This window comes from Coenobita brevimanus, chromosome 57, assembly GCF_032717465.1.
Source record: "Coenobita brevimanus isolate Jiangsu-jjx chromosome 57, ASM3271746v2, whole genome shotgun sequence".
Taxonomy (NCBI): Eukaryota; Metazoa; Arthropoda; class Malacostraca; order Decapoda; family Coenobitidae; genus Coenobita; species Coenobita brevimanus.
Window position 1 is genome coordinate 50,167,850 of NC_137010.1, and position 26,307 is coordinate 50,194,156.

Consider the following 26,307-nt stretch of genomic DNA (forward strand, 5'->3'; position numbering starts at 1 on the left):
AATGAATTTCTGGGTCACAAAAAACCATTAGGCTTGTCAGTCAGTGTGGAGCTACGTAAAGTTGAAAGAAGAGTAGTATAAAGTGACAGGAAGGAAAGGGGGAAGTAGGAAGAGAGCAGGACAAACAAGATGCAGAATGAGAAAGGGGAAAAAAGAAGTACGTAACACTTCATCAAGTGAGTGGATGATGGTTGCCACCACCAACATTTCTGCATTGTTTCAGTTCATTTTTAAAGGCTCCAACATGCTTGCATGCATCGTCCATGGTCACCTAATGATGGCTGTCCATGCTGCTCGTTCGCTGACAGCCTCCCTTTTCAGTCCCTTATTCTTGAGGTCACACCCAATGACCTCATTGCAGGTCTTTTTCTGTCTGTCTTACACAGCCTACCCCTAATGATAACACTTGTCACGTTCTTCACCCAATTGTCATCTTTCATCCTCTCTACATGCCCAGACCATCTCAGTCTACCTCTCCTCATCACAACACCAATACACTCCAGTCCCATCCTACATCTTGACTATTCCATCGTAAACCTGGCCCCCCCAGGCCTCGCACTCAAGGACTCACATTGCACATCTAACTAACCATTATCATTTCGGTACATTTGAGTCAGTGACTATTTTCTTCCTTTACTGCCCAGGTCTCACTACCGTACAGCGCTACACTCTAAACACATGCTCTTTCCTTCTTTGTGTCACTCTACTTTCCACTTCTTTTGCACATTTTCCTCTCTTTTCTATCACTGTACCCAGGTATTTGAACACTCTCACCATTTCCAGTCTCTCTCCATTCACTGCAACATCTCACTGGGAGCCACCTTCTCTCTAAGTAACCATCACTTTACTCTTTTCTGTGGTAGGTGGGGCCACTCACCATCCTCTTACTCAATGTAGTGCTGCTCTCAGGTGTCTGTCCTTTCCTATCCTCCCTCCATTCCTTCCTTCCTCTTCTGCCTTTCTTTACTTCATTCTTTCCTCGTCGTTCTGCCTACGGGTGACTTAACACTCTCTCTTTTGTCTTCTTTCCTTCATTGTTTCCTCTGCCTTCTGCCTGTGGGTGACTCTACACTGACTGACAAGTCGAATGGTTTCCTTTACACCAGGAAACCATTTGCTATGCTGGGTGGTAACCATATAACCAAATTATGGCGCCTGGTGGTTTAGTGAGTACTTATGGCTCTCCAATCAGTTTGAGCCATGAAGGTTTATATCCAAGGGGTGGTTGGAGTTTTTTGCTTACGTAAAGCCACTCAGGGATGAGTGAGGCTGGTCACTTTCTTAAATGTCAGGACCAACATGCCTAGCCCTGGGCTTCTATGCTTCTCATGGGGCAACATAGAATTGGATGGTGGATGGATGGATATATTTACTGTGAAGGCATGATGCTCACAGACAGGGTTGGAAACAAATCCAATTTTTTTTTAAATAAAAATAAAAAAATAGATTTTAAAATCAGATTTTTTTTTTTTATTATTATTATTATTATTGATTTTTTACTTTTTTAAAAATTTTCACTCCATTATTACAGTTCACTTTTTATACAATAATGCATGCATTTTTTTTCTGTGTAATATGTTTAACCCCTCCGTGGCTGCTGTTGTCGAATGACGTTTAGCTGATAAATGGCCACAGGTGTCCTTTGAGCGCAGCCTGTGAAAAAGTGCAAACATTTTTTAGGAAATGAACGGACATTCTGAACGTCTTCAGACTGACCTGCACCACACTCCCATACACCCCATTAAGCAGTTCAGAGCCTGCAGCTGAGATGAGTGGATTTTCGATTTTTTCGCTCCTGGTCATGCCTAAACAAGCGCAACTATGCCCTCTATCTTGACCCAAGCAGAAAATATCATTTTTGTACTCTCTTGCAAAACACACACAACCACCTGTTTACAATTATGAATTAATATGGACACAGACACAAAAGACATGATAATAAGTGAAAAATACAATTTTGTCCTGGTATCTTTACTTATTTGCTCAGGTTTGTTGTAATGGTTTGGATCATTCAATGCAGTGCGTCATGTAGAAAACTGTGAAAACTTTCAGGAAGTGAATGAACATGTGGGACATGAGACTGACTTCACCCTCTCACATATCATCTGTCAGTTCACCACCTGCTGCCATGACGAGTGGATGCACAATTTTTTTCGCCCGTGGCCATGCCTAAAAACATATAGTTACACCCATTATCTCGACCCAGACAGAAAATATAATCTTTTTCCTCCCTTGCAAAACACACACAACTACCCTGTTTACGAGACTGCAACATATATTGCGAAAATAACAAAGTAAGATGATAGAGAAAGGTGAACGTGTTATTATGGAAAAAATACGTTTTCCCCTGTCTGTAAGTGTATTTATTTCTGCTTTGTCTTTGTATTTGTAATAATTAGACTTATATGTAGTTTTGAAACTGCATTATGATTCTATTTTTAGCCATGTTCGTGGTGTGGGAGCTGGAAGTTGCGATTCAACTTCCGTATTGCTAATCAAATCTGACCCTTCACTTTCATCTCCCTTGGGAGAGCCTAACCTCAGAGGACGTGCAATTTTCTCATTTAGGACTGAAAATTCAACCCTTTCACTCCCTTTTCCAAGCATGGGCACAATGATAACATAAAAAATAACTTGAAACTACCATAAACATATTTTATATCAAAAAGGTAAAAAAATATTCATCATAATTTTTTCCAGCCATTTCTAACATATTATGTACTAAAATCATTCGATATCATCATATCTCATATATGCACAACATTTCAGCGCCATTTGCATTGTTTTGGGGGTTAAAAAAAAAAATAACTGCGAAGTTGCACTGCGGCAGCACCTCTGGGCGGTGAATATTGGTTGCCGATATTTCTGCAACTTACGTGCTCTGTTGCAAGCCACAGAATGGGTCTAGGAAGCTGGGATTTGCACTGTTAGGTGCATCTGAATTTTCTCTTCGATATGGCAAGGGAAAAAAAAATCAATTTTCAAAACTTCAGAAAATGGCCCCCACGTCGGCCTGAGGAGTACAGAAAATTCCAGACCCACAGCCATGGAAGAGTTAAAGCCATTCTTGTAAAATGTAAAATATATATATATTTTTTACAGTGGATATAAGTCACAACTGGTCAACCACTCACGCTGAGTTGTGTTGTCTAAGTACAGTGTGTTGTGGTTGGGCTACTGGGCACATACTAAAGTTACCAACTAATAATTTTATGTAATGCATAAACATTAAAGTTCATAATAATCACTTAACCCGCCGAGTCCCATTGACCTATATATATGTCCACATGTTTTGTCACTCTCAGTCCCATTGATGTAGGCCTATATAAACGCTCATCAATTGCAAAGTCCCTTGTTTGCACAATTTTCAATTTTCGCGCGTGATTTTGGGTACATATACACAGGACACTTTCCTCTACAAGATGCCAGGCAGGGACAATGCCTTATCCCGCATGACCTCCCACGCCGCACGCCATTGTCTCGGTAATTCACCTGTTACCAGTGACCTGGCCACTAAAGACATGTCGTGCCACAGTACGAAATTCAGGGCCAGAGTGATTCCCCAGTTGATGACAATGTGGAGGACAAAGTTTACGTAGCATTAGAGGAAAAAACAGTCAGAAATGATGATCAAGTAATGTCGCCAAAAAAGGTCAGGTATGTTGATGTGTTTGGTGTGTGAAACAATGCTTATATTGCCTATATTACTGTGTGAAAACCAATATTCAGTAATCCCTTCAATATCCAATGTAATAGAGCCAAAGGCATGTCCGGATAGTGATCCTGTCCGGATATTGGGCCCCAGCCTCCTGGACTTGTACTTATGGACCCTAACTCAGAAAACACCTATACAACTCCCTCTGGACATGCATTGCATGTATTTAAGACACAAATCACACCAATAAGGGACATAAAAGACTGAAATAAGTGCAAAAGAACCATAAAATGAGGTTTTAGAGGTGAGTTTATACAATATTAAACATTCTGGGTACTTACAAGTCCCTGGCTCCTGGACTGGTTTCAACCACAAGTTTGCAGTCCACAGTTAATCCTCTGCACTCTAAATTCTAATTTCTTAACACTGCACAACACTGTAAATTCCTGTGTGTTCTAGTGGCGAGGTATTGCAGTTTATTCACTGTTTATTCACAAAAGACAAGCACCTGTGGCTTGCACTGCTATGAGCATCTGCTCTCGATCGGAGTTAGGCTGTGACTGTTGATGATGGTAGGGTAACAGAGTTGCCAGATCGCAACGGCCACATTACCAATCTCCTCAACTTTCATTACCAAATTTAACTTTTCATTACCAAATTCATAAAGCTAGCATTTATTCTTCACTAATTATATATACAAGTGGAAATACATGTAATCTATCTATTTATCTATCTATAGCCCGACGCCCTAATCCCGCAAAGGGTGGCCGCAGACAAAACGCCTCCAAGTTGCTCTGTCACCTACCATTTGACTACCCTCCCCCCAACTCACCCTCCCCTCCCTCACATACCTCTCAATTCCATCCCTCCACCTCATCCTCGGTCTACCTCTCCCTCTCCCTCCCTCCACCTCACCTACATACACCCTCTTAGCCAGTCTTTCATTCTCCATTCTCTTCACATGTCCAAACCACCTCAGTGTATTTCTCCTAATCTTCTCAACTACATCCACATCCACCCCACAGCGTTCCTTCACTTCTTCATTCGTCAACCTGTCCCTCCACGTCACTCCACATGCTCCTCTCAAGTAACTCATTTCCACTGCTCTCACTCTTGACTTGTTTCCCACTTGCAAGGTCCATGCCTCGCTTCCATACGTCAGGGTAGGGATCACAATACTATCATGCAGTGACTTCTTAACTTCCATACTCACCTCCCTATATCTCATCACTGCTTTCAGTGTACCAACAACCTTCCTTCCCTGCTGTACCCTTTCACGCACTTCATCCCCCAAAGTTCCATCCTTACTCATCACACTACCCAAGTACTTGAATGCACTCACATTCTCCATATCCTCACCATCCAACCTCACTGCACACTCTGTGACTTCATTCCTCTCAAACACCATAACTTTACTTTTGTTTACATTGACTTTCAGATTCCTCCTCCTACACACTGTCCCAAATTCATTCACCAAACCTTGCAACTCCCATTCATCTTCACTCAACAGTACTGTATCATCAGCAAACAGCAACACCGGAAGCTTCCAAATCTCACCCTCATTCATTAGAGCCACTCCCACATCTACTGCCCTACCCTGCACCTCCTTTACAACCCCATCCATGTATATATTAAACAGCCATGGAGACATCACACAACCCTGTTTCAGTCCCACATTGAGATCAAAGAACTCACTCAGCTCACCATTCACCCGCACCGTAACCCTAGCTCCCTCGTACATACTCTTCACAGCACTCAACAATTTCCCCTCCACTCCATATATTCTTAATACCTTCCACATACCTTGCCTGTCTATTCTGTCATAAGCTTTCTCCAAGTCCATGAAGGCAGCATACACTTTCCTTCCCTTCTCTAGATACTTCTCCACTAAACATCTTAGAACAAATATCTGATCTACACACCCTTTTCCCTTCCTAAATCCCCCTTGTTTTTCTCCAACTAGCTCCTCTGTCATATGCCTAACCCTATCAATGAGTATTCTACCATATATTTTACCAGTCACACTAAGTAGGCAAATACCCCTATGGTTACCACATACTTCTCTCTCTCCTTTTCCTTTGTATAAAGGAACAATTATACCTGATTTCCAGTCCTCTGGAACCCTTCCCTCTTCCCAAGCCAATCTACACAACTTCCATATCCACTTCACAACAATCTCACCCCCATACCTAAGCATTTCACCACACACTCCATCAATTCCTGGGGCCTTTCCCAACTTAATATTCTTCATTGCTTCCACTACTTCCGCCCTACTGATCTCTTCCTCCCTCCTCTCATCTCTTCTCCCAGCCATTCCCCAACCACTTATACTCGCACTGCTCTCACTCTCCACATTCAACAAATCCTCAGAGTGCTCCTTCCATCTCCTCAATTTCTCTCGTTTCTCCACCAACAATCTATTATTTCTATCTTTCACTCCCCTACTATTTCCCCTATCACACTGCCTTACTTTCTTTACCTCCTTCCAAAACAATTTCTTACTCTCCCTCCATTTCACACTCAGATTCCTCCCAAACTCCTCATCCACTTTCATCTTACTCTCCTTCACCAGTCTCTTAACCTCCCTTCTCCTGCTCACATATACCTCTCTCATCTCTCTCACATCTTCTCCCCTACCTCTACTCGCTAACCATTCACTATATGCCTTCTTCTTTTGTTCCACAGCTCGTTTCACCTCATCATTCCACCATGCTGTCCCTTGCACACATGTGATCACTCTCCTTATAATTAACATCATGTTGATTATTTTCACGCTATGTAGGGTAGCAGATTAATCAGAGAGAGCAAACAATCCACCATCTCCATCCTGTGTATCCTTATCAATCAATCAATCAATCATTTCCTGTGGCACCCTCGGGGATGCATAGGGCCTCGATGAACTCACACCACCACATCCTATCTTGTGCTAACTCCTCAAGATCTCCCCAACACTCATCTCCAGCTTCCCGTCTCAATGTCCTCACCCACGTGTCTTTTGGCCTTCCTCTACCTCTCCTACCAAGTGCCACCCACCCTGGTGTACCTCGTACTGTTCCCTGTCTCCTATACACATGTCCTAGCCACTTCCATCGTGAGAACCTAACATATTCATCGACCGGCTGCACTCCCATTATTTCTCTAATTCTACTATTTGGTATCCTTTCCCACCACTTAACTCCTAATATTCTTCTAAGTGCTTTGTTTTCAGACACCAAGAATTTATTTTCCATAGTCACTGTGCTGTACCAAGACTCGTGTCCATAAATTAAGATACTCCTAACCATTACCTTATAAAGTTTGATTTTTGTATGCACAGAAAAATTGTTATTATTCCAAATATTTTTAAGCATTCCCATTGCCTGATTAGCCTTCTTTAACCTTTTCTCGAATTCAAAGTTCAAAGAACCATCCTTGGCTAAATAAGTACCTAAATATTTAAACCTATCAACTTGCTTTACAACCATACCTCCAATTACACATTCCTGCGCATTTTCCATATTCATATTGCTTATTTCAGTTTTTCCACAATTAATAACCCAACCCACCTTGCGACCTTCACTCACCAAACAGTCCAACACTCTCAGCATCTCTTCTGGGCCATCACAAATCAAAACTATATCATCTGCATAATCTAAATCCAAAAGTTTCTTGTTCTCTCCCCAAAGTATACCTGCACCGGTTTCTGTTCCAACGCATTTCATAATGTAATCAATGACCAATATAAATAGTAAAGGCGATAGAACACCACCTTGAATTACTCCGGACTTGACTTCAAACGAATCACTCAGACAACCATCAACCATCACTTTACAAAATGTGTCCTCATGCTTGTTCATAATGACCCTCACAAACTCCTCTTGTATTCCATAATGTCTCATGATCTTCCCCATAGTCTCCCTCGAAACACTATCAAAAGCCTTTTCAAAATCAACAAAACAAAGACTTAACGGTTCTCTCATTTCATTAACTTGCTGCATCAAATGCCTAACTATAAAGATCTGATCATTGCAACCACGTCCCTTTCTAAAACCAGCCTGTTCATCCCTCAGAATGCCCTCAACCACCAGCTCCAACCTATTTAACAACACTCTACTGAAAACTTTCAAAGCTATCGGTGACAGAGAGATTCCCCTCCAATTGCCACATACATGTGAAAAATCCATTTGGTAATGCATTATTCTGATTCATTACCAAATTGGCCCACACTTGGTAATGAAAAATACCAAATGGCAACCCTGACTTGGGAGGGGGGAGGAAGGAAGGGGTGAAGGGACCATGGTGTAACAGCTGTTCGGCGCCAGGCGGCAATTTCAAATTACGGGTGGAAAAAAAAGTCAGATTTTTTTCGAATTTTTTGCAGTTTTTGGCCCATTTTGAGAATATTGGATCCCAGGACGATTATGTCCGATTAGTGGGGATGTTCGTATATTAGAGGGATTACTTCTCATACTACATATAAATTCATACCAAATAAATAAATAGTTACCCTCCCATAGAGCTCGTTTTCTTTGGAGCCAGCCTGATAGAAAACCCAGTAAGGTAAGGGATACTGCTACCTGTATCAAATATTTTAAACCTCAGGTGAGCGATTTCTCTATGAATTTTCGATGTTTCTTACCAAAAGCGGAGGTTTGAGCCAAAAAAAATTTTTTCCAAAATTGGTTGGGATTGGGGGGAGTCAGTGGTGGAAAATCGGTTGGGACGGGGCGGGTTAAATAGACATACCTCAGTGAGGTATTATTGGTAAGTTAATGGTAACTAATGCAGACTGAGCATGGAAATAATGTCTTTTTACTTTTAAGGCTTACAAAAACACAGAGGATGACAAAACGAGTACCAGTAAATCCCCTAGTAAACTTACCCATCTGACATTCTTTCTTAGATATGGCTTTGGGAATAGTTGCCAGCTAGTACTTACGTTAAAAAGATGTACTGTATTAGTAAAACCACACTACACAGTAACCAGTTATATACAGTACTCCAAATTTAGTGATGTAATAATGACTAATAGTGCAGGCTAAGTACAAAATATCTTTATCAGAGACATGTATAAATATAAAGAATGACAAGAAGTATATTCACCCACGAAAAATACCAACCTGACATTTCCACTGAGTGAGAAGCTCTGCGACAAGTTCAGTACAAGTCATATCTGAATAGCCAGAATATGTCCTGAAACCTCCAGCATGTTGTGACTTTCTTTATTTGTCTGTAACTTTTTAGGTAGTAATGATAGATAGTATGCATATTATTATATTTCAAATAGAAATACAGTGGAGTCTCTTTTATCCGAAAATCGTGGGACTTTCAAAGTTTCGCTTAATCGATTTTTTTGGATAAAAGATACTCTAATAATATGTAGGATACAAGGGAACAGTATTGTACTCACCCATCACCCATTTCTGGCGATGTCTAGCCCACCATCATCACCAGCACCCCAAAAGCCACTCAACCATCACCAAAACACTTAATACACTGAAGTAACTACGTGAGCTATAAATTGATCGTGATGGGGGATATGAACGGAAGAGTAGGCAGAGGATGACATAATGGGTTGTTATGGAGTACCAGGAGAAAATGATGATGGAAGTCGACTAAAGGGTATGTGTCAGGAGAGGAGGTTGTGCATTTGTAATTCGTATTTCAAACACAAAGATGCCATAAATATACATGGTATAGAGGAAACGGAAATCACGTTGAAAGGAGCCTGATTGATTGCGTGCTCTTAGAGAGGTCGATGATGGGAATGGTTGCTGATACGAGAGCTGTGAGAGGACGATGTGGAGGTCTGTCAGATCATATGATTGTGGTATGCAAGATCAAGCTGAGAGGAGTCAGGTGGACCAGGAGAGAGAGGAGCAGTCAGGGTGAAAGACTAAAATTTGAGAAGCTGAGAATGAAAGAAGTGGCAGATGATTACAGGACCAAAGTAGAGGATGAGTTAGATTCAGTGAACTGGATCTGGACAGCATGTGGAATGCATATAGGGATTGCATAGTTAAGAATGCTAAAGAGGTGTGTGGTGTGGCATGAGTATCAACAAAAAAGAAGGGTACGGCATGGTGGGATGAGGAGGTTAAGAGAGCGGTGGAGGAAAAGAGGAAGAAGTGGCTAAAGTGGTTACAGGATAGGGGTTCAGTTGAAATAAGAACTGAGTATATCGCGAGCAAGAAGCACGTAAAGAGACTAGTGAAGAGGAAAAAGGAGAAGGTAAATGATGATCTGGGAAGAAAAATGAATGCTAACTACTCTGAAAATAGGAAGTTTTTCTGGAAAGAGGTGCGGAAATGTAGAAGTGAAAGCGAAAAGAAATGTGATAGTGTGAAGGATGCAGGTGGTAGGTTACTAAACCATGAAGTTGAAGTAAGGACCAGATGGAAAGCATATTTTGAAAGCCTGATGAATGGGAATAGAGAGAGCAGAGCGGCTGTAAACATGATTGGTTTTGGGGGTGTGCAGAGAAGGAATGCAGTGCAAGGAAACATGACACTCACACAGGTGAAGAGCGCTGTGAAATGGCTGAAAAATGGGAAAGCAGCTGGGGTTGATGAGGGGTATGCAGAGATGCTTAAGTGCAGTGGAGAGAGTGGAATGAAGTTCTTGTTGGAGATATGTAAGAAGGCATGGATGAGTGAAACTGTGCCTGCAGAGTGGAAAAAGGCTGTGATTGTACTCCTGTGTGAATGCAAGAATTATCGTGGCATAAGTTTATTGAGTGTGGTAGGGAAGGTATATGAAAAATTATTATAGAGAAAGTAAGAGAGATATCAGAAGTCCTAGTGAGTGATGAACAGGGTGGCTTTAGGGGTGGCAGAGGATGTGTGGATCAAGTATATGCAGTGAGACAGATAGCAGAGAAGGCTTGTGAGAAGGACCATAAGGTGTTTATGGCATTCATGAATTTGGAAACAGCATACGACAAAATAGTCAGAGAGGGATTGTGGAAAGTTTTGCACATGTATGGTGTAGATGGTAAGCTGCTAGGTGCTGTCAATAGTTTTTATGATGGTAGCGAAGCATGTGTAAGGGTTAATGGGCATCTAAATGAATGGTTCACAATCGGTGTGGGCGTGCGACAAGGTTGTGTGATGTCCCCATGGTTGTTCAATATATATATGGATGGGGTGATGTGAAAAGTGAAAGCACAAGTAATGGAGAGAGGGATGGCATTATTAATGAATGGTGATGGGTGGAATATCTCAAATTTGTTGTATGCTGATGATGCAGTACTGCTTGCAAGTACCGGACAGGAACTTGGTAGGCTAGTGCAGAGTTTGTTGATGTCTGTGAGCGTTGTGCCTTGAGAGTAAATGTAGAGAAGAGTAAAGTGATGGTTATTGAAAGAGAAGGTGACTCCCAGTGTGATGTCACAGTGAATGGGGAGAGACTGGAATTGATGAGAGGAAAATACGCATAAAAAGTTGAAAGTAGAGTGACACAAGGGAGAAAAGTAGCTGATGCAATGAAGGCCTTGATAAGAAACAGAGGCTTGAGTGTTGCAGCTGCATGAGGCTTACATGAGGGAGTGTTAGTGCCAACTCTAACTTATGGGTGTGAAACTGTGGTGTGGCATGAAAATGAAAAGTCAAGAGTAAGAGCAGTGGAGATGGGACTGTTGAGGAATGTATGTGGAGTACAGAGGGTGGATAGGACACGAAATAGTGTGATTCGTGAAAGGTGTGGAGTGAGGAAATCGGTGGACACCAGAATCAAAGAGAGTGTCCGGAGATGGTATGGTCATGTGGAAGGAATGGATAACAGTAGAGTGGTGAAAAAGGTTTACCTGAGCGAATTTGAAGGAGGGAGGAGACGAGGTAGGCCATGGAGAAGGTGGAGAGATATGGTGGATGAGTGTTTGAGGAAGAGAGGTTTTGAAGTTGGTGAAGCTAGGGAACTGACGAGATCGAGCTGGCTGGATGAATGTTGTGAGGAGAAATGCATGGTCAGGGATTTTGGCACCCCTTGTGAGCATGGCAGCATCCGGATTGACTCAACCGGGTACGTTTGTGTGGTGAATGTTTTTTGGCGTATCCAGTAGAGCCAGGATTCCGGGGGCTTGAATGATGGGTGAATGGAAATGTTGCCTATTTGGATTGGGCAAGTTTGTGCTGTCTGGACATTGCTACTTCTCACCCTGCCCCTGGATGGGAAAGGAGGTCCGGTTGATGATGGTGATGGTGATGATGAGTAACTGCATATGTAATTGCACTTTTGTAATGTTGGCTGGGAGGTAAATTGCCATAAACTAATGCTAGTGGTGCGAAACAAGCCTGCTGTGTTTGAATTTTTGGATAGATTTCAGATTTTTGCGGTTAATCGAAATGAGAATGTTTTAGTAAAACCTACTGTTAATGGCATATTACGGTTAAAAGAATTTCGGATAAAAGAGACTCCACTGTGTTTTAATTGTAATCAGTGATTTTTTTCTCTGATTATAATCGATTAAACAGCCATACCACGTTGAGTACACCGCTTCCCGTCCGATCAGCGAAGTTAAGCAATGTTGGGTCTGGTTAGTACTTGGATGGGTGACCGCCTGGGAACACCAGATGCTGTTGGCATAACGTTCTCCCTACTTGTCAAGTGGGGTTGGTGGAGGATTAGTGCCCCTCCCTGTAAAACAATTAACTCTAAGCCCTTGGCCACCCCGTTTGGGATACATGGCGTCTGGCAATGAATGAAAAAAAAATAATGACTTGATTAAAATCATTTGATTTTAATCATGCCAACCCTGCTCACAGACATCTACAGAACTCTGTGCTGTAGTCGCAGCACACGACTCTGAGGTTGTCATTATCGTACTCTGGCAACCTACCTGTCAGCAGTGCCTCAGATTTTGTGTATACAGTAATCCCCATACTATCCGGACGCCCACTTTCCGGACATCCCCACTTACCGGATATTTTGGTCCTGGGATCCAATATTCCGAACTTGGGCCAAAAATCGCAAAAAAAAAATCCAACTTTTCCCTCCCGTAATTTGAACTATTCGCACGCGGCACGGGCCAGCTGTGTTTTGGTGCATAGTTCTGCCTCCGTCCGCTAGCGCGCCCTTGCATCCTCCCCACTTACCGCCCGTCTCGTGTTGTGAGTGCACGCTCGTGATCATGGCCGCATACTTACTCGCTTTTGTGGTGGTGCCTTACCTGCTGCAGGCTAGGCTCTGTTGCTGCTCTTGTGCCTCTTATTAGCGTGTGTGATGATTGCCCCGCCGCCTGAGAAGAGGAAGAGAGTGGTTTTGACTCTTGAGAAGAAGAGGAGATATTGGACAAGGTGGATGCGGGATGGTCTACCTCACGCATCCTTCGTGAATTCAACCTGGCCCGATCTACTTTGTTTGATATCAAGAGATCCTGCGACAAACTCATGCAGTACACGGCTGACTTCTCGTCGAAAAGCAAAAGCAACATGGAGAGGAAGATGATGTTTACACCCAAGTATTCTGAAGTCAGCTGCTCAATGTTGATTTGGTATCGACAGCAACGTGCTGCTGGTGTGCTGGTGCGTGGCACAGGGCTGAAGGCTTCTGCTGAGAAGTTCGCAAGGCTTCACGATCCCCTAGACTTCAAGACATCCGAGGGTTGGCTCTTCGCGTTCAAGTTACGACATGGCCTTACCAACTTTAAGTCTCATGGCGAAGCTTTGGACGCCAACGAGGATGGAGTAGAGCAGTTTCGGCACAAGGTGAAGGGCTTGATCGACAGGGAGGGCCTCACTCTCGGTCAAGTCTACAACGCTGACAAAACTGGTTTATTCTGTCACTTTTTGCCTACAAACACTCTAGCCGAGGAGACGGAGGAGCGTGTACCTGGCCGCAAGCTCTGCAAGCAACGGATATCTGCTTTGTGTTGTGCCCATGCTAACAGCATGCACCGGCTTAAGCCCGTTATTGTTGGCCGTGCAAAGCAGCCTCGGTGTCTTCGTGGGGGTGATGGATGTCCTTCCTGTCGTCTGGTACCATTCTTTGAAGACATGGTTCACTGCCCAGATTGTCAAAGACTGGTTCCACCGCCATTTCGTCAAGGAGGTCATCCATTACCAGACAGAGAAACTGGGAATCCCACATGACCAGGTAAAGGCCCTCCTTCTCCTCAACAATGCACCTGCTCACCCGTGCGACAAGGACTTGGTGGCTGAGAATGGCCGCATTAGGTGCATGTTTCTGCCACCTAATACTACTGCTCTCATCCAACCAATGGACCAAGGAGTGATTGTGGCAACGAAGAGGCTGTACCGAAGGAAGTTCATGGACGAGGTGATGGTTGTTCTCGAAGACACGGACGAGAGCAGGGAGGGACGGGACACGTGAGGCCAGCGGACTTTGGAAAACCTTCGCTGCTACATCATCGAGCCATTTACAACTGGGCCAGTGCATGGAAGGAAGTCCCTGTCAAGACTCTAGAAAATGGTTGGTCTCGTATGCTTCTCAGAATGGATGAGCACGATTTCCTAGGTTTTGACGTGGATGACTTCCATGCACGTCTACGTGCGCATGGGGACGATGTTGATGTGGACAAAGTGCATGAGTGGTTGGATGACGACGAGGGCGATCCTGGGTGTCAGACCCTGTCTGATATCAAGATCGCATCTTCAGTTGCAGGTGTCAGTACTCAGCTTGAAGATTCCGACGAGGACGACGACGATGATGCAGACTCCTCTCAGCATGACACTACTCCAGCCATCCCCAAGCTAAGCGCACTCCGGGAACACCTAGAGTTCGTTCTGGACTACCTGGAACACCCGGACTGCGACAGAGAGATGCGGCCATTGGGACTTGTGGAGGAAGTGCGTGCTTTCAGACAGCGCATCATCAATCGTCAGAATCGTCGTTCCTTGCGTCAATCAACGACTGACAGCTTTTTCAGACCCGTGACCCCCGCTCTGCCCAGCCCTGTCTCGACTCCATTGCCTCCCCAAGACAGGCCCTCATCCTCTGAGCCACAGCCCAGCAAATCAGGCACGGTGGGGTCACCAATTGACGTGAGTTTGCGCCTCTCTTCATAGTCGTCTGCAGTGGGTACTCCAGCGCCACGACCCAGCAATGCACCCCTAGGCCACCTGCATCAGCTACTCTCAGACTCTGACAGTGATTAAACGGCATGAATTTCTCCACTAGACCACATGGTAATTTACAATGTTGTGCAGTGAAAAAAAAACAGTGCATAGTGTTAAGAAATTAGAATTCTGAGTGCAAAGACTAAAGTGCAGGGTGCAACACTGATTTTATAGACTTTCAGTGTAGCGCAAATAAACGAGTGTGTTATGTTTAGAAAATGGATTTATGAGTGCAAAGTCTTGAAGTGCAGAGTGCTACACTTATTTCATTAAGGTACAATGGAGTGCAAGTACAGTAAGACTAGAGTGCGCAGTGTTAAGAGAATGGAATTCTGAGTGCAAATGACTAAGTTCAGTGCAAGACTTCATGTACAGTGTACTGCAGGTGCTTCAGGAACTCCTTTTTACTGTCAGAGTCTGAGAGGAGGCGGGTTATTCATCGAGATGCCCAGGGACTTGTTGTAAGTACCCAGAATGTTTCATATTGTACTGTATTATCCATACTTACCCCTAAAACCTCATTTCACTCTTTTATGTCCCTTATTGGTGTGAATAGGGTCTTAGGTGCTATGCATGTGCAGTAGGGAGATGTTTTTCTGAGTTAGGCTAGGTTAGGTCCATAACTACCAGTCCAGGAGCCAGGGACTTGTTGTAAGTACCCAGAATGTTTAATATTGTATAAACTCACCTCTAAAACCTCATTTTGTGGCTCTTTTGCATTTATTTCAGTCTTTTATGTCCCTTATTGGTGTGATTTGGGTCTTAAATAGGTGCTATGCATGTCCAGAGGGAGTTGTATAGGTGTTTTTCTGAGTTAGGGTCCATAAGTACAAGTCCAGGAGGCTGGGGCCCACTATCCGGACGGGACCACTTTCCGGACATGCCTTTGGTTCTAATATATCGGATATTGGAGGGATTACTGTAAAATCCCTCCACTATCCGACGTAATAGAGCCATAGGCATGTCTGGAAAGTGGTCCTGTCCAGATAGTGGCCACCAGCCTCCTGGACTTGTACTTATGGACCCTAACTCAGAAAAACACCTATACAACTCCCTCTGGACATGCATAGCACCTATTTAAGACCCAAATCATACCAATAAGGGATATAAAAGACTTAAATAAATGCAAAAGAAGCATAAAATGAGGTTTTTGAGATAGGTTCATACAATATTAAACATTCTGGGTACTTACAAGTCCCTGGCTCCTGGACTGGTATTTATGGACCCTAACCTAGCCTAACCCAGAAAAACACCTCTCTACTGCACATGCATAGCACCTAAGACACTACATATTCACACCAATAAGGGACATAAAAGAGTGAAATGAGGTGTTTGAGGTAAGTATAGTATGGAAAATACAGTAGAGTACAGTATGAAACATTCTGCCTACTTACAGCAAGTCCATGGCCATCTCAATGAATAACCGCCTCCTCTCAGACTCTGACAGTATGAAGGATTTCCTGAAGCACTTGCAATACACTGTTCATGGAGTCTTGCACTTAACTTAGTCATTCACTCAGAAGTCCATTCTCTTCACACTGCGCACTCTTGTCTTACTTATGCTCCATTGTAACTTATTTAGTGTTGCACTCTGCACTTTAAGTCTTTCCACTCATAAAACCAATTTCAAAACAAATCATAAGTTTATTTATGTTAAATTTAGTCCAAAAATTTTGTCTTTTCACTCAAATTTCTACTTTCTTGACAATACTGTATGCACTGTTTTTCTTTCACTGCACAACACTAAATTCCCGTGTGGTCTAGTGGAGAAGTTCTTGCCGTTTAATCACTGTCAGAGTCTGAGAGCATCGCTGTCAGGTGACCTAGGGGTGCGTCGCTGGGTCGTGGTGATGGCGTACCCACAGCACACGACTCAGAAGATAGACGCACACCCACGTCGAGCGGTGACTCCACCGTGGCTGATGTGCTGGGCTGTGGCTCAGAGCATGAGGGCCTGTCTTGGGGAGGCAACGGAGTGGAGACAGGACTGGGCACAGCAGAGGTCACGGGCCTGAAAAAGCTGTCAATCGTTGATTGACTCAAGGAACGACGATTCTGACGATTTATGATGCGCTGCCTGAAAGCACACACTTCTTCGACAAGTCCCAAGGGCCCCATCTCCATGTCGCAGTCCGGGTGTTCCAGGTAGTCCAGAACAAACTCTAGATGTTCCCGGAGTGCGCTCAGCTCGGGGATGGCTGGAGTTGTGTCATGCTGAGAGGAGTCCGCATCATCGTCGCCGTCCTCGTTGGAATCTTCGAGCTGGGTACTGACACCTGCAACTGGAGATGCGATCTCGATATCAGACAGGGTCTGATACCCAGGATCGCCCTCATCATCATCCAACCACTCACGCACTTGGTCCACATCAACATCGTCTCTGTGCACACGTAGACGTGTATGGAAGTCATCCACGTCGGAACCTAGGAAATCGTACTCCACATCCGTTCCAAGAAGCAGACGAGACCAACCATTTTCTGGAGTCTTGACAGTGATTTCCTTCCATGCACTGGCCCAGTTGTAAATGGCAGACGATGTTGCAGCGGCGAAGGTTTTCCAAAGTCCGCTGGTCTTGCGTGTGCTGTCCCTTCCTGCGCTCGTCCTCGTCCTCGAGAACAACCATCACCTCGTCCAGGAACTTCCGTCGATATAGGCGCTTCGTTGCCACGATCACTCCTTGGTCCATTGGTTGGATGAGAGCAGTAGTATTAGGTGGCAGAAACATGCACCTTATGCGGCCATTCTCAGCCACGAAGTCCTTGTTGCACGGGTGAGCAGGTGCATTGTTGAGGAGAAGGAGGGCCTTTACCTGGTCGCATGGGATTCCCAGTTTCTCTGTCTGGTAATGTATGACCTCCTTGACGAAATGGCGGCGGAACCAGTCTTTGAAGATGTGGGCTGTGAACCATGCCTTCAAGGAATGGTACCAGACGACAGGAAGGACATCCATCACCCCACGAAGACACCGAGGCTGCTTTGCACGGCCAACAATAACGGGCTTAAGTCGATGCATGCCGTTAGCATTGGCACAACACAAAGCAAATAGCCGTTGCTTGGAGACCTTGTGGCCAGGTACATGCTTCTCCATCTCCTCGGCTAGAGTGTTCATAGGCAAAGAGCGAAAGAGTAAACCAGTTTCGTCAGCATTGTAGACTTGACCGAGAGTGAGGCCCTCCCTGTCGATCAAGTCCTTCACCTTGTGCCGAAACTCCTCTACTCCATTCTCGTTAGCGTCCAAAGCTTTGCCATGAGACTTACATTTGGTAAGGCCATGTCGTAACTTAAACGCAAAGAGCCAACCCTCGGATGCCTTGAAGTCTAGGGTGTCGTGAAGCCTTGCGAACTTCTCAGCAGGAGCCTTCAGCTCCGTACCACGTACCATCACACCAGCAGCACGTTGCTGTCGATACCAAATCAACGTGGAGCGGTTGACTTCAGCAAACTTGGGAGTAAACATCATCTTCCTCTCCATGTTGCATTTGCTTTTCGACGAGAAGTCAGCCGTGTACTGCATGAGTTTGTCTCGGGATCTCTTAATATCAAACAAAGTAGATCGGGCCAGGTTGAACTCACGGAGGATGCGTGAAGAAGACCATCCCGCATCTACTTTCTCCAATATCTCCCACTTCTTCTCCAGAGTCAAAACCACTCTCTTCCTCTTCTCAGGTGGCGGGGCCATCATCACACACACGAGAGCAGCAGGAGTGCCTGCAGCAGGTAAGGCACCACCACAAAAGCGAGCATGTGGGGAGCCATGATGACGAGCGTTCACGGACGACAAGAAACAGGCGGAAAGTGGGGAGGATGCAAGGGCGCTCTAACAGACGTCGGAGGAATGATGCGCCACAACAAAGTTGTCCCGCGCCACGTGCGCCAAGTTCAAATTACGGGAGGGAAATCCCCGAATTTTTGGCGGTTTTCAGACCATTTTGGGAATATTGGATCCCGGGACAATTATGTCCGGAAAGTAGAGGGATTACTGTAATATGATACGCATGTGATGCGTGTGAAATATGTTTGTGTATAATAATATTCGTGTATAATATATTCATGTATTTTCATTCATTCATTCAGTGCCAGACGCCATGTATCCCAAACGGGGTGGCCAAGGGCTTAGAGTTACTTGTTTTACAGGGAGGGGCACTAATCCTCCACCAACCCCACTTGACACGTAGGGATGCCAACAGCATCTGGTGTTCCCAGGTGGTCACCCATCCAAGTACTAACACAGTAATATATTCATGTATAATAATATCATTTGTGTATTATATGATACGAAATCAAATGCACTGTTTACAGGTAGGGTGCCAGGGTATGATAATGTCAACCTGAGAGCTGTGAACTGCGACTATAGTCTACCAAGCTCTTGTTTTGTATTTGCAAGTAGCACTGCATCATCAGCATGCAGCAAATTTTCAGATATTCCATCTGTCACCATTCATTACCAATGCCATCCCTTTCTCCATTATTTGTGTCTTTACATCTCTCATCATCCCATCCATATACTGTACAGTATATATTGCACAACCATGGGGACATTACACAACCTTGTCGCATGCCCATATTGATCGTGAACCATTCACTTAGATGCCCATTTACCCATACACATGCCTCACAACCATCATAAAACCCTTGATGGCACCTAGCAACTTACTATCTACACCATACGTGCGCAAAACCTTCCACAATCTGTCTCTGTCTACTTTGTCGTATGCTTTTTCCAGGTCCATGAATGCGATAAACACCTTATAGTCCTTATCACGAGCCTCCAATAACTGTCTCACTGCAAATATTTGATCCACACATCCTCTGCCACTCCTAAATCCACCTTGTTCATCACTCACTAGGACTCCTGATATCTCTTACTTAATAATTATTCTTCCATACACCTTCCCTACCACACTCAATAGACTTATGCCATGATAATTCTTGCACTCACTTTGCTGACCTTTATTTTTGTTCAGGGGTACAATCTCTAGTTGCCCTCCCTAACACACTGCACACGTGAAATCAGCATTATCTTGCGGTCTACCTCTAATACCGCTACATCTCTTATTCACCCACTTATCATAAACACTGCACAAGCTGGAACTACTTCCCACACCATTGTGACAAACCGCACATGACCACTGTTCCTTTTCTTTGACAGTACTGCTACCAGCCCTAGATACCATCACCTTTGTTTTGTCTGCATTTACTCTCAGGTCCTTGTTTCCCATACTATATCTCCATTTCCTAAATCTTTCCTCTGCCTCCCTTTCATTCTTTTCAGTCACCAAATCATCAGCATATAACATCTCCCACAGATGTCAGTTTCTGAAGTCAAATGAGAGGGCATCAGCTACCATGGTAAACAACAAGGGGCTCAAGACTGACCATTGATGCACACCAACATTCACTGAAAACTCATCACTCAGATCTCCATTCTGTCTTACTTGGGTGTGATCACCCACATACACATAGACAGGGAAGATACAACTTTGGCAAAGCAAATTTTACAGGATTGAGAAAATTTATTGAAAATGCGGATTGGAGAAAATTCAGAGAAACAAGAGAGATACAGAGGAAGTGGGATATCTTTCTAGACCTCTATAATTTGGGAGTGGAAAAATTTGTACCAAGAGTAAGAGGGAAAGAAAACAGGAAAAAGGAGTGGTTTAATAGAAGGTGTATGATAGCCAAAAAAGAGAGAGATAAGGCGTGGAACAATTGGAGAAAGAGAGGTAACGACAGAACAAAGAAAGAATATAAAAGAACAAGAAACGAATACACAAGAATACGTAGGGAAGAAGAAAGGAATTTTGAAAAAGGTATAATTGACAAATGCAAGGATGAACCCAAACTGTTTTATAGATTTGTTAATGGCAAACTAAAACAAAAGGAAGGAATCACGAAGCTGAAAGTAGATGGAGAGGTCTTTAAGGATGCGGCAGTGCAAGCAGAAATAATGAACAAACGTTTCCAGTCAGTTTTCACTAAAGAAAAGGAGCTTGTGGAAGGGGAGGGAGTGATTAGAAATGTTCCGGTGATGAAAGATATAAAAGTGGAGGTGCTGGAAGTGTATAAATTACTGGAAACTCAAGATGTAAGGAAAGCCCCAGGACCTGATGGAATTTCTAATTGGGTACTGAAGGAATGCAGAGAACAACTGGCGGATAAAATTCACAGCTTAATTGTATGCTCACTGGAAGAGGGGAAAGTGCCAAAAGAATGGAAGAGGGCAAATGTGGTACCAATTTACAAGGGAGGAAACAGGGAAGAAGAACCCCTGAATTATAGACCAGTGTCTCTAACCAGCATGGTCGCAAAATTGTGTGAGAGAATCCTGAAAGACAGATGGATAAAATATCTGGAAGAGATGAATATTTTGGCTGAATGTCAGTTTGGATTCAGAAGTGGAAGGTCATGTGTTTCAAACTTGTTGAGCTTTTACTCAAGAGCGATTGATGTGGTACAGGAGAGAGATGGTTGGGTGGATTGTGTGTACTTAGACTTAGAGAAGGCCTTTGACAAGGTACCTCATAAGAGACTAATGTGGAAACTAGAATATATAGGAGGACTAAAGGGGAAACTTCTGGAATGGATGAGAGACTTTTTGAGAGACAGACAAATGAGGACAGTAATAAAGGAAAAGATGTCTGGATGGAGGGAAGTAACAAGTGGAGTCCCTCAAGGCTCAGTGTTGGCACCAGTAATGTTCCTGATTTACGTGAATGATATGGTAGATGGAGTGAACAGTTATGCGAGTCTGTTTGCTGATGATGTAAAGATCTTGAGGAAGATAGAGGTTGAGGAGGATTGTAAAATACTGCAGGAGGATTTGGATAGGATACACAATTGGAGCCGGACGTGGGAAATGAAATTTAATGTAAAGAAATGTTAAATATTGGAAATGGGTAAAAGTAGCAGGAGACCATCACTGAATTATTTTTTGGGTAATGAATTAATCACAAAAAGGAGAGAAGAGAAAGATTTGGGAGTGCTGGTCCAAGATAGTTTGTCACCAGAAAAGCACATTAACAAGATAGTTGGAGAGGCTTTTAAGCTCTTGACTAACATAAGAGTAGCATTTCATTATATGGATGAGGAAATGATGAAAAAATTGATAGTGGCCATGATCCACCCCAGGTTAGAATATGCAGCGGTAGTGTGGTGCCCACACAAAAAGAAAGATATAAACAAGATTGAGAGAATACAAAGAACAGCAGCCAAGATGATCCTCAGTCTGACAGACCTGTCATACAGAGAGAGGCTGGAAAAACTGGATTTGCCTTTGTTAGAGGAAAGGAGAAAGAGGGGAGACATGATTGCGGTGTTCAGGACCATGGTGGGAGTAGATAAAATTGACAAAGAAGATCTGTTTTTATGGGATAAGAGAGCAACAAGAGGACATGGAATGAAATTGAAAAAGTCAAGCTGCTTGAAGGATATCAAGAAATATAGCTTTCCTTACAGAAGTATAGACTTGTGGAATAGCCTGGACAAAGAGATCGTCCAGTCTAAAAACTTAAACGAGTTTAAAGTTAAATTCGACTTATTGAGAAACAGCGACGGAAACCCACGAGCATAGTACATTCCGTGTATATCACAATTAGGTATATTCTTAAATATTTGGAACGACTTAGACAAAGACGTGGTGCATGAGAAAAACATTCATGTGTGTAAAGGTAGACTTGATAAATGTGGATATGGAGACAGGACAACACGAGCATTGCTCAATTCCTGTATACTACAAATAGGTAAATACAAATAGGTAAATACAGCCATAACCACCCTAACCAGCCACTCCTTTATCCCAATTTTTCTTGTTGGCCACTTCACCTCCTCCCTCGGGACTCTGTTAAAGGCCTTCACCAAATCAAGAAAAACTAAGTACAGATCCCTTTGCTTTCCTGTATATTTTTCCTGAATCTGTCACACAATGACTGTGCCAAGCCAAATAGTTTCCTGTACTATTTACTGTGCAGAGTGATAACCATGTACCCAGCACTTAGAGACCAGGTGATCTAATGGGTTAAAGCACTACAAACTGATTGTGCTCCTTAAGAGTTCATTTGTAGGGGGAGTTCACTGCTCAGACAGTACCATGCAGGAGTGAGTGGTAGATTCTTTTAGCTTAAATGTCTGAAATCCTAGCTTCTGATGAGGTAGCACAGGATTAGGTGGTAGATGGATAAATGGATGGAATAAATCATATCTTTAAACATTCATACTTCTTTTTCTAAAACTTCTTCTAGGGATCTTATGTGCCAGCCAGCTCATGCAGGTTGACCCCAGTAGATCGAGTGTTCACTCGGTTGGGAACGTCTGACCGTATCATGGTGGGAGAATCAACCTTCATGGTGGAGCTAGCAGAAACTTCATCAATCATTCAGCATGCCACCACACACTCACTTGTGCTAGTGGATGAACTGGGTAAGACTATGATACTTTCATTGTGTTTAACAATATTCATTGTCTGTGTTATACAGTAGATGCAGTAAGACATTCACTAGCTATTGGAATTGGATTCTAGTTCTTCTTTGAGTGAATGAATTGATGTATGTCCACATACAGTGGTCAGCCACTTCTAACCAATACAGATTTCATGATATTTTTATGCTTTAAGAGAATCTTACTTGTGGTTGCCAGTTAATTTTTCCCTAGTCACCCTGGTTTGCAACTCCTTTTTGTTTACTAGCCACTCTCCAGAGAAGGTTGGCATATTTTTGGGAAATGAGAGAGAGAGAGAGAGAGAAACCTCAGTCTAATTACAGAAGAGCAAATTTTAATGTCGTGAGAGTGTATTTTAGAAACAGTGACTGGAGCAGGATGAAAGTTGTTTGAAAATATCCATGAAAAGTATGAAGTCTTGTTGATAGTAAGCATGTCTCAAGATCTGCTGCAAAATTAGTAAAAAAAGAAGAGTGGCTTTATGAGAGATGCAGGAGAGCTGCTTAGACAGGTAAAAGGGCACGGGTCAAGCTATGCAGAAGATACAGTGAAAGACTTAAAGAACTGGTACAGACAGGCGAGGAATGAAGATATGAAAATGTGAAGAGGAGAGGAAATGAAAACGAAAAGGATATTGTGAGTACAGTACATCCCCCTAGTCTGCGCCTATATTGGCGGCAGACGTGCTTGCGCACTAGGAATACATAAACTAATGGGAAAATTAACATATGGGCAGCACCTCCCCCTCTATCAGTGACCTTTTTGACCCATTTGAGGGAAAATATGTAAGACATATACAGCACAGAATGTAAGATATAACTGAAATAACAAGAATATGGCTGCTTCCCATAATCAGAGAAGACAACAATCTTGATGGACGTAAGAAAGGGTTCCGAGGCAGGGTGAGGCACTTAGTGTGCACCCCCTGCACCACCCGATGCACCGCCAGCCGCACCACCTGCCTCACCGACCTCTTCATCAACACTTCCATGAGCCACCTCACTCGCTTTCTCCATGAATCCTTCAGAGTCAATTGATGACACTACTGATAGCACCTCATCCTCTAGTTCCTCCCCAGGAATTGGCTCTGCAGAAGAAGGCACTGCTTCCTCGGGTTCCTGAATTTGTGGTGGCCGCTGAATGTAATGGGTGATAAGGGTTTGTTTCCTCCTGTTAATTTCTTGATGGTGCTTCTCTGTGTAGTAGCAGAAGGTTTTGTCTAGTGAATTCAGAACCTCTTCCATCCGTTGCTGGCACAGTTCCATGTTCTTGAATTCCTCCTTCAACATATTCAGGGTACACAGGATTCGACTAATCCTAGAAACTGGCAAATCACTCTCCATCACTTCCGCTGCATGCTGTTCTTCTGTCAGGGTCTGTTGTTCAGAGTCTGCCTCATCAACTCGGTTCAGGACTTCCTGTTGATCTTGCTCCACTGCTGCACAGTGTGTTTCCCTGATGTCCTTCAGCATCACATCCTGCATCCCTGGCACAGCTTGTGCAGCTGTGAGAGTTGCTGCCTCAGTGTCCGCCAGGGGCTGCATGGCGACACGAGTAGGTGCCAGGCATGACTGACTGTGGCAAAGCTGATGTTGTCCCAAGCATTCATCAAAAATTCGATAGCATTCTTGATGGAGAAGGACCACCAAAATGCCATTACTGAGATCTCTGGAGTAAATGAGGTTGCAGCTGGTGCAGGTGTAGTGGGTGGTGCGGCATCGGCTCCTTGTCGTCATTTTCTTCTAAGATTACTTGAAGTTCCAAAAGGGTGTTGGTTTTTTCACGGAGGTAGTCATACAGTTAGTGGTGGTACAGCTGCTTAACCGTCATGATGAGCTCCTGATCCAAAGGCTGCATGAGGGAGGTTGTTCGGGGTGGGAGAAAAACAATTTTGCAGTCCTTATGGAGATCTTCTAACCAGGTGGGGTGACAAGGTGCATTGTCTAAAATTAGAATCATCTCAAATGGGATCCCAAGTTCCCTGCGCTTTGCCTTGGCATCGAGGATGCAGTGCCTCATCAACCAATCAGACATAATGCTGGTTGTCATCTATCCGTTTGTGCTCTTAGACCAGTACACCCTGCTGTTGTTCATGTGTCTTAAATTCCGGTAGCATCTTGGGTGTGCTGCAGTGTGGACGACAACAGGCCACATGATGTGACTGCCTGATAAGTTGACTGTGAACATTACTGTCATCTTGCTCTTATCAATCTTGCATCCCCATGCCTGCCTCTGATGCTTGCTGATGTACGTTGACTTCAGCATTGCCTTGTAGCACAGGGCCGTCTCGTCCAGGTTGTAGATTTACTTCCTTGTGTACCCGCCCTCTTCAATGATATCCCTCAAAATCGCAGGGTAGTCCCTTGCTGCCAGCTCGTCTGCCGATGCACGCTTCCCACTGATGCATACGTGACAGAGCTCCTTATGCTTCAGGAAATGGCCAAGCCAGCCCATGGAGGCTAGGAAAGGCTTGTCAGCTTCCAGCTTACGACAAGCAGCCCTGTAGAACAATTTTGCTTGCACGTAAATGTACCATCCATTCAATGGCACTCTTTCTCTCTCCTTGCAAATGACGTAAGTCATTGTACAATCCTCCTCAACCTCTACCTTCCTCAAGATCTTTGCATCATCAGCAAACAGACTTGCATAACTGTTCAGTCCATCTGCCATATCTATCTATCTATCTATCTATTGCCAGAGACCTCAATCCCATACGGTGTGGCCACAAACAAATCGCCTCCCAGTCTTCCTGTCCCCCACCATTTCACTGCCCTGCTCCCAGCTCACACCCCTCTCTCTCATACACCTCTCCACTCCATCCCTCCATCTCATCCTCGGTCTCCCCCTCCCTATCCCACCTTCCACCTCACTCACATACACTCTACTCATCAGTCTCTCACCCTCCATCCTCTCCACATGGCCAAACCACCTCAGTGTTCCTCCTAACGTTTCCTATCACATCCACACCACAATACTCCTTTATATCCTCATTTGTCAGCCTGTCTCTCCATGTGACTCCACAGGGTCCTCTTAAATAACTCATTTCCATTGCTATCATTCTTGTGTCCCTCCAACAACGTCCAAGCTTCACTTCCATACGTTTGAGTTGGTATCACAATACTGTCATGTAGTAACTTTTTCACTTCCATGCTCACTTCCCTGTTT

The 26,307-nt window shown here is 43.9% G+C and overlaps 1 protein-coding gene and 1 non-coding gene across 2 annotated transcripts in view; both read left to right on the top strand.

The window, feature by feature from the left end:
* The window catches only part of Msh6 (DNA mismatch repair protein Msh6), a 746,240-nt gene that overhangs the window by 636,768 nt on the left and 83,165 nt on the right, over positions 1 to 26,307 (top strand). Inside the window, exon 21 of the mRNA XM_080274091.1 lies at positions 22,947 to 23,124. Within this exon, the coding sequence (XP_080130217.1) occupies positions 22,947 to 23,124 (178 nt within the window). The remainder of the gene's footprint in view (positions 1 to 22,946; positions 23,125 to 26,307) is intronic.
* On the top strand, positions 12,098 to 12,216 carry LOC145402363 (5S ribosomal RNA). Its single transcript, XR_013897721.1, has one exon. It is a non-coding gene; the product is annotated as a 5S ribosomal RNA (ribosomal RNA).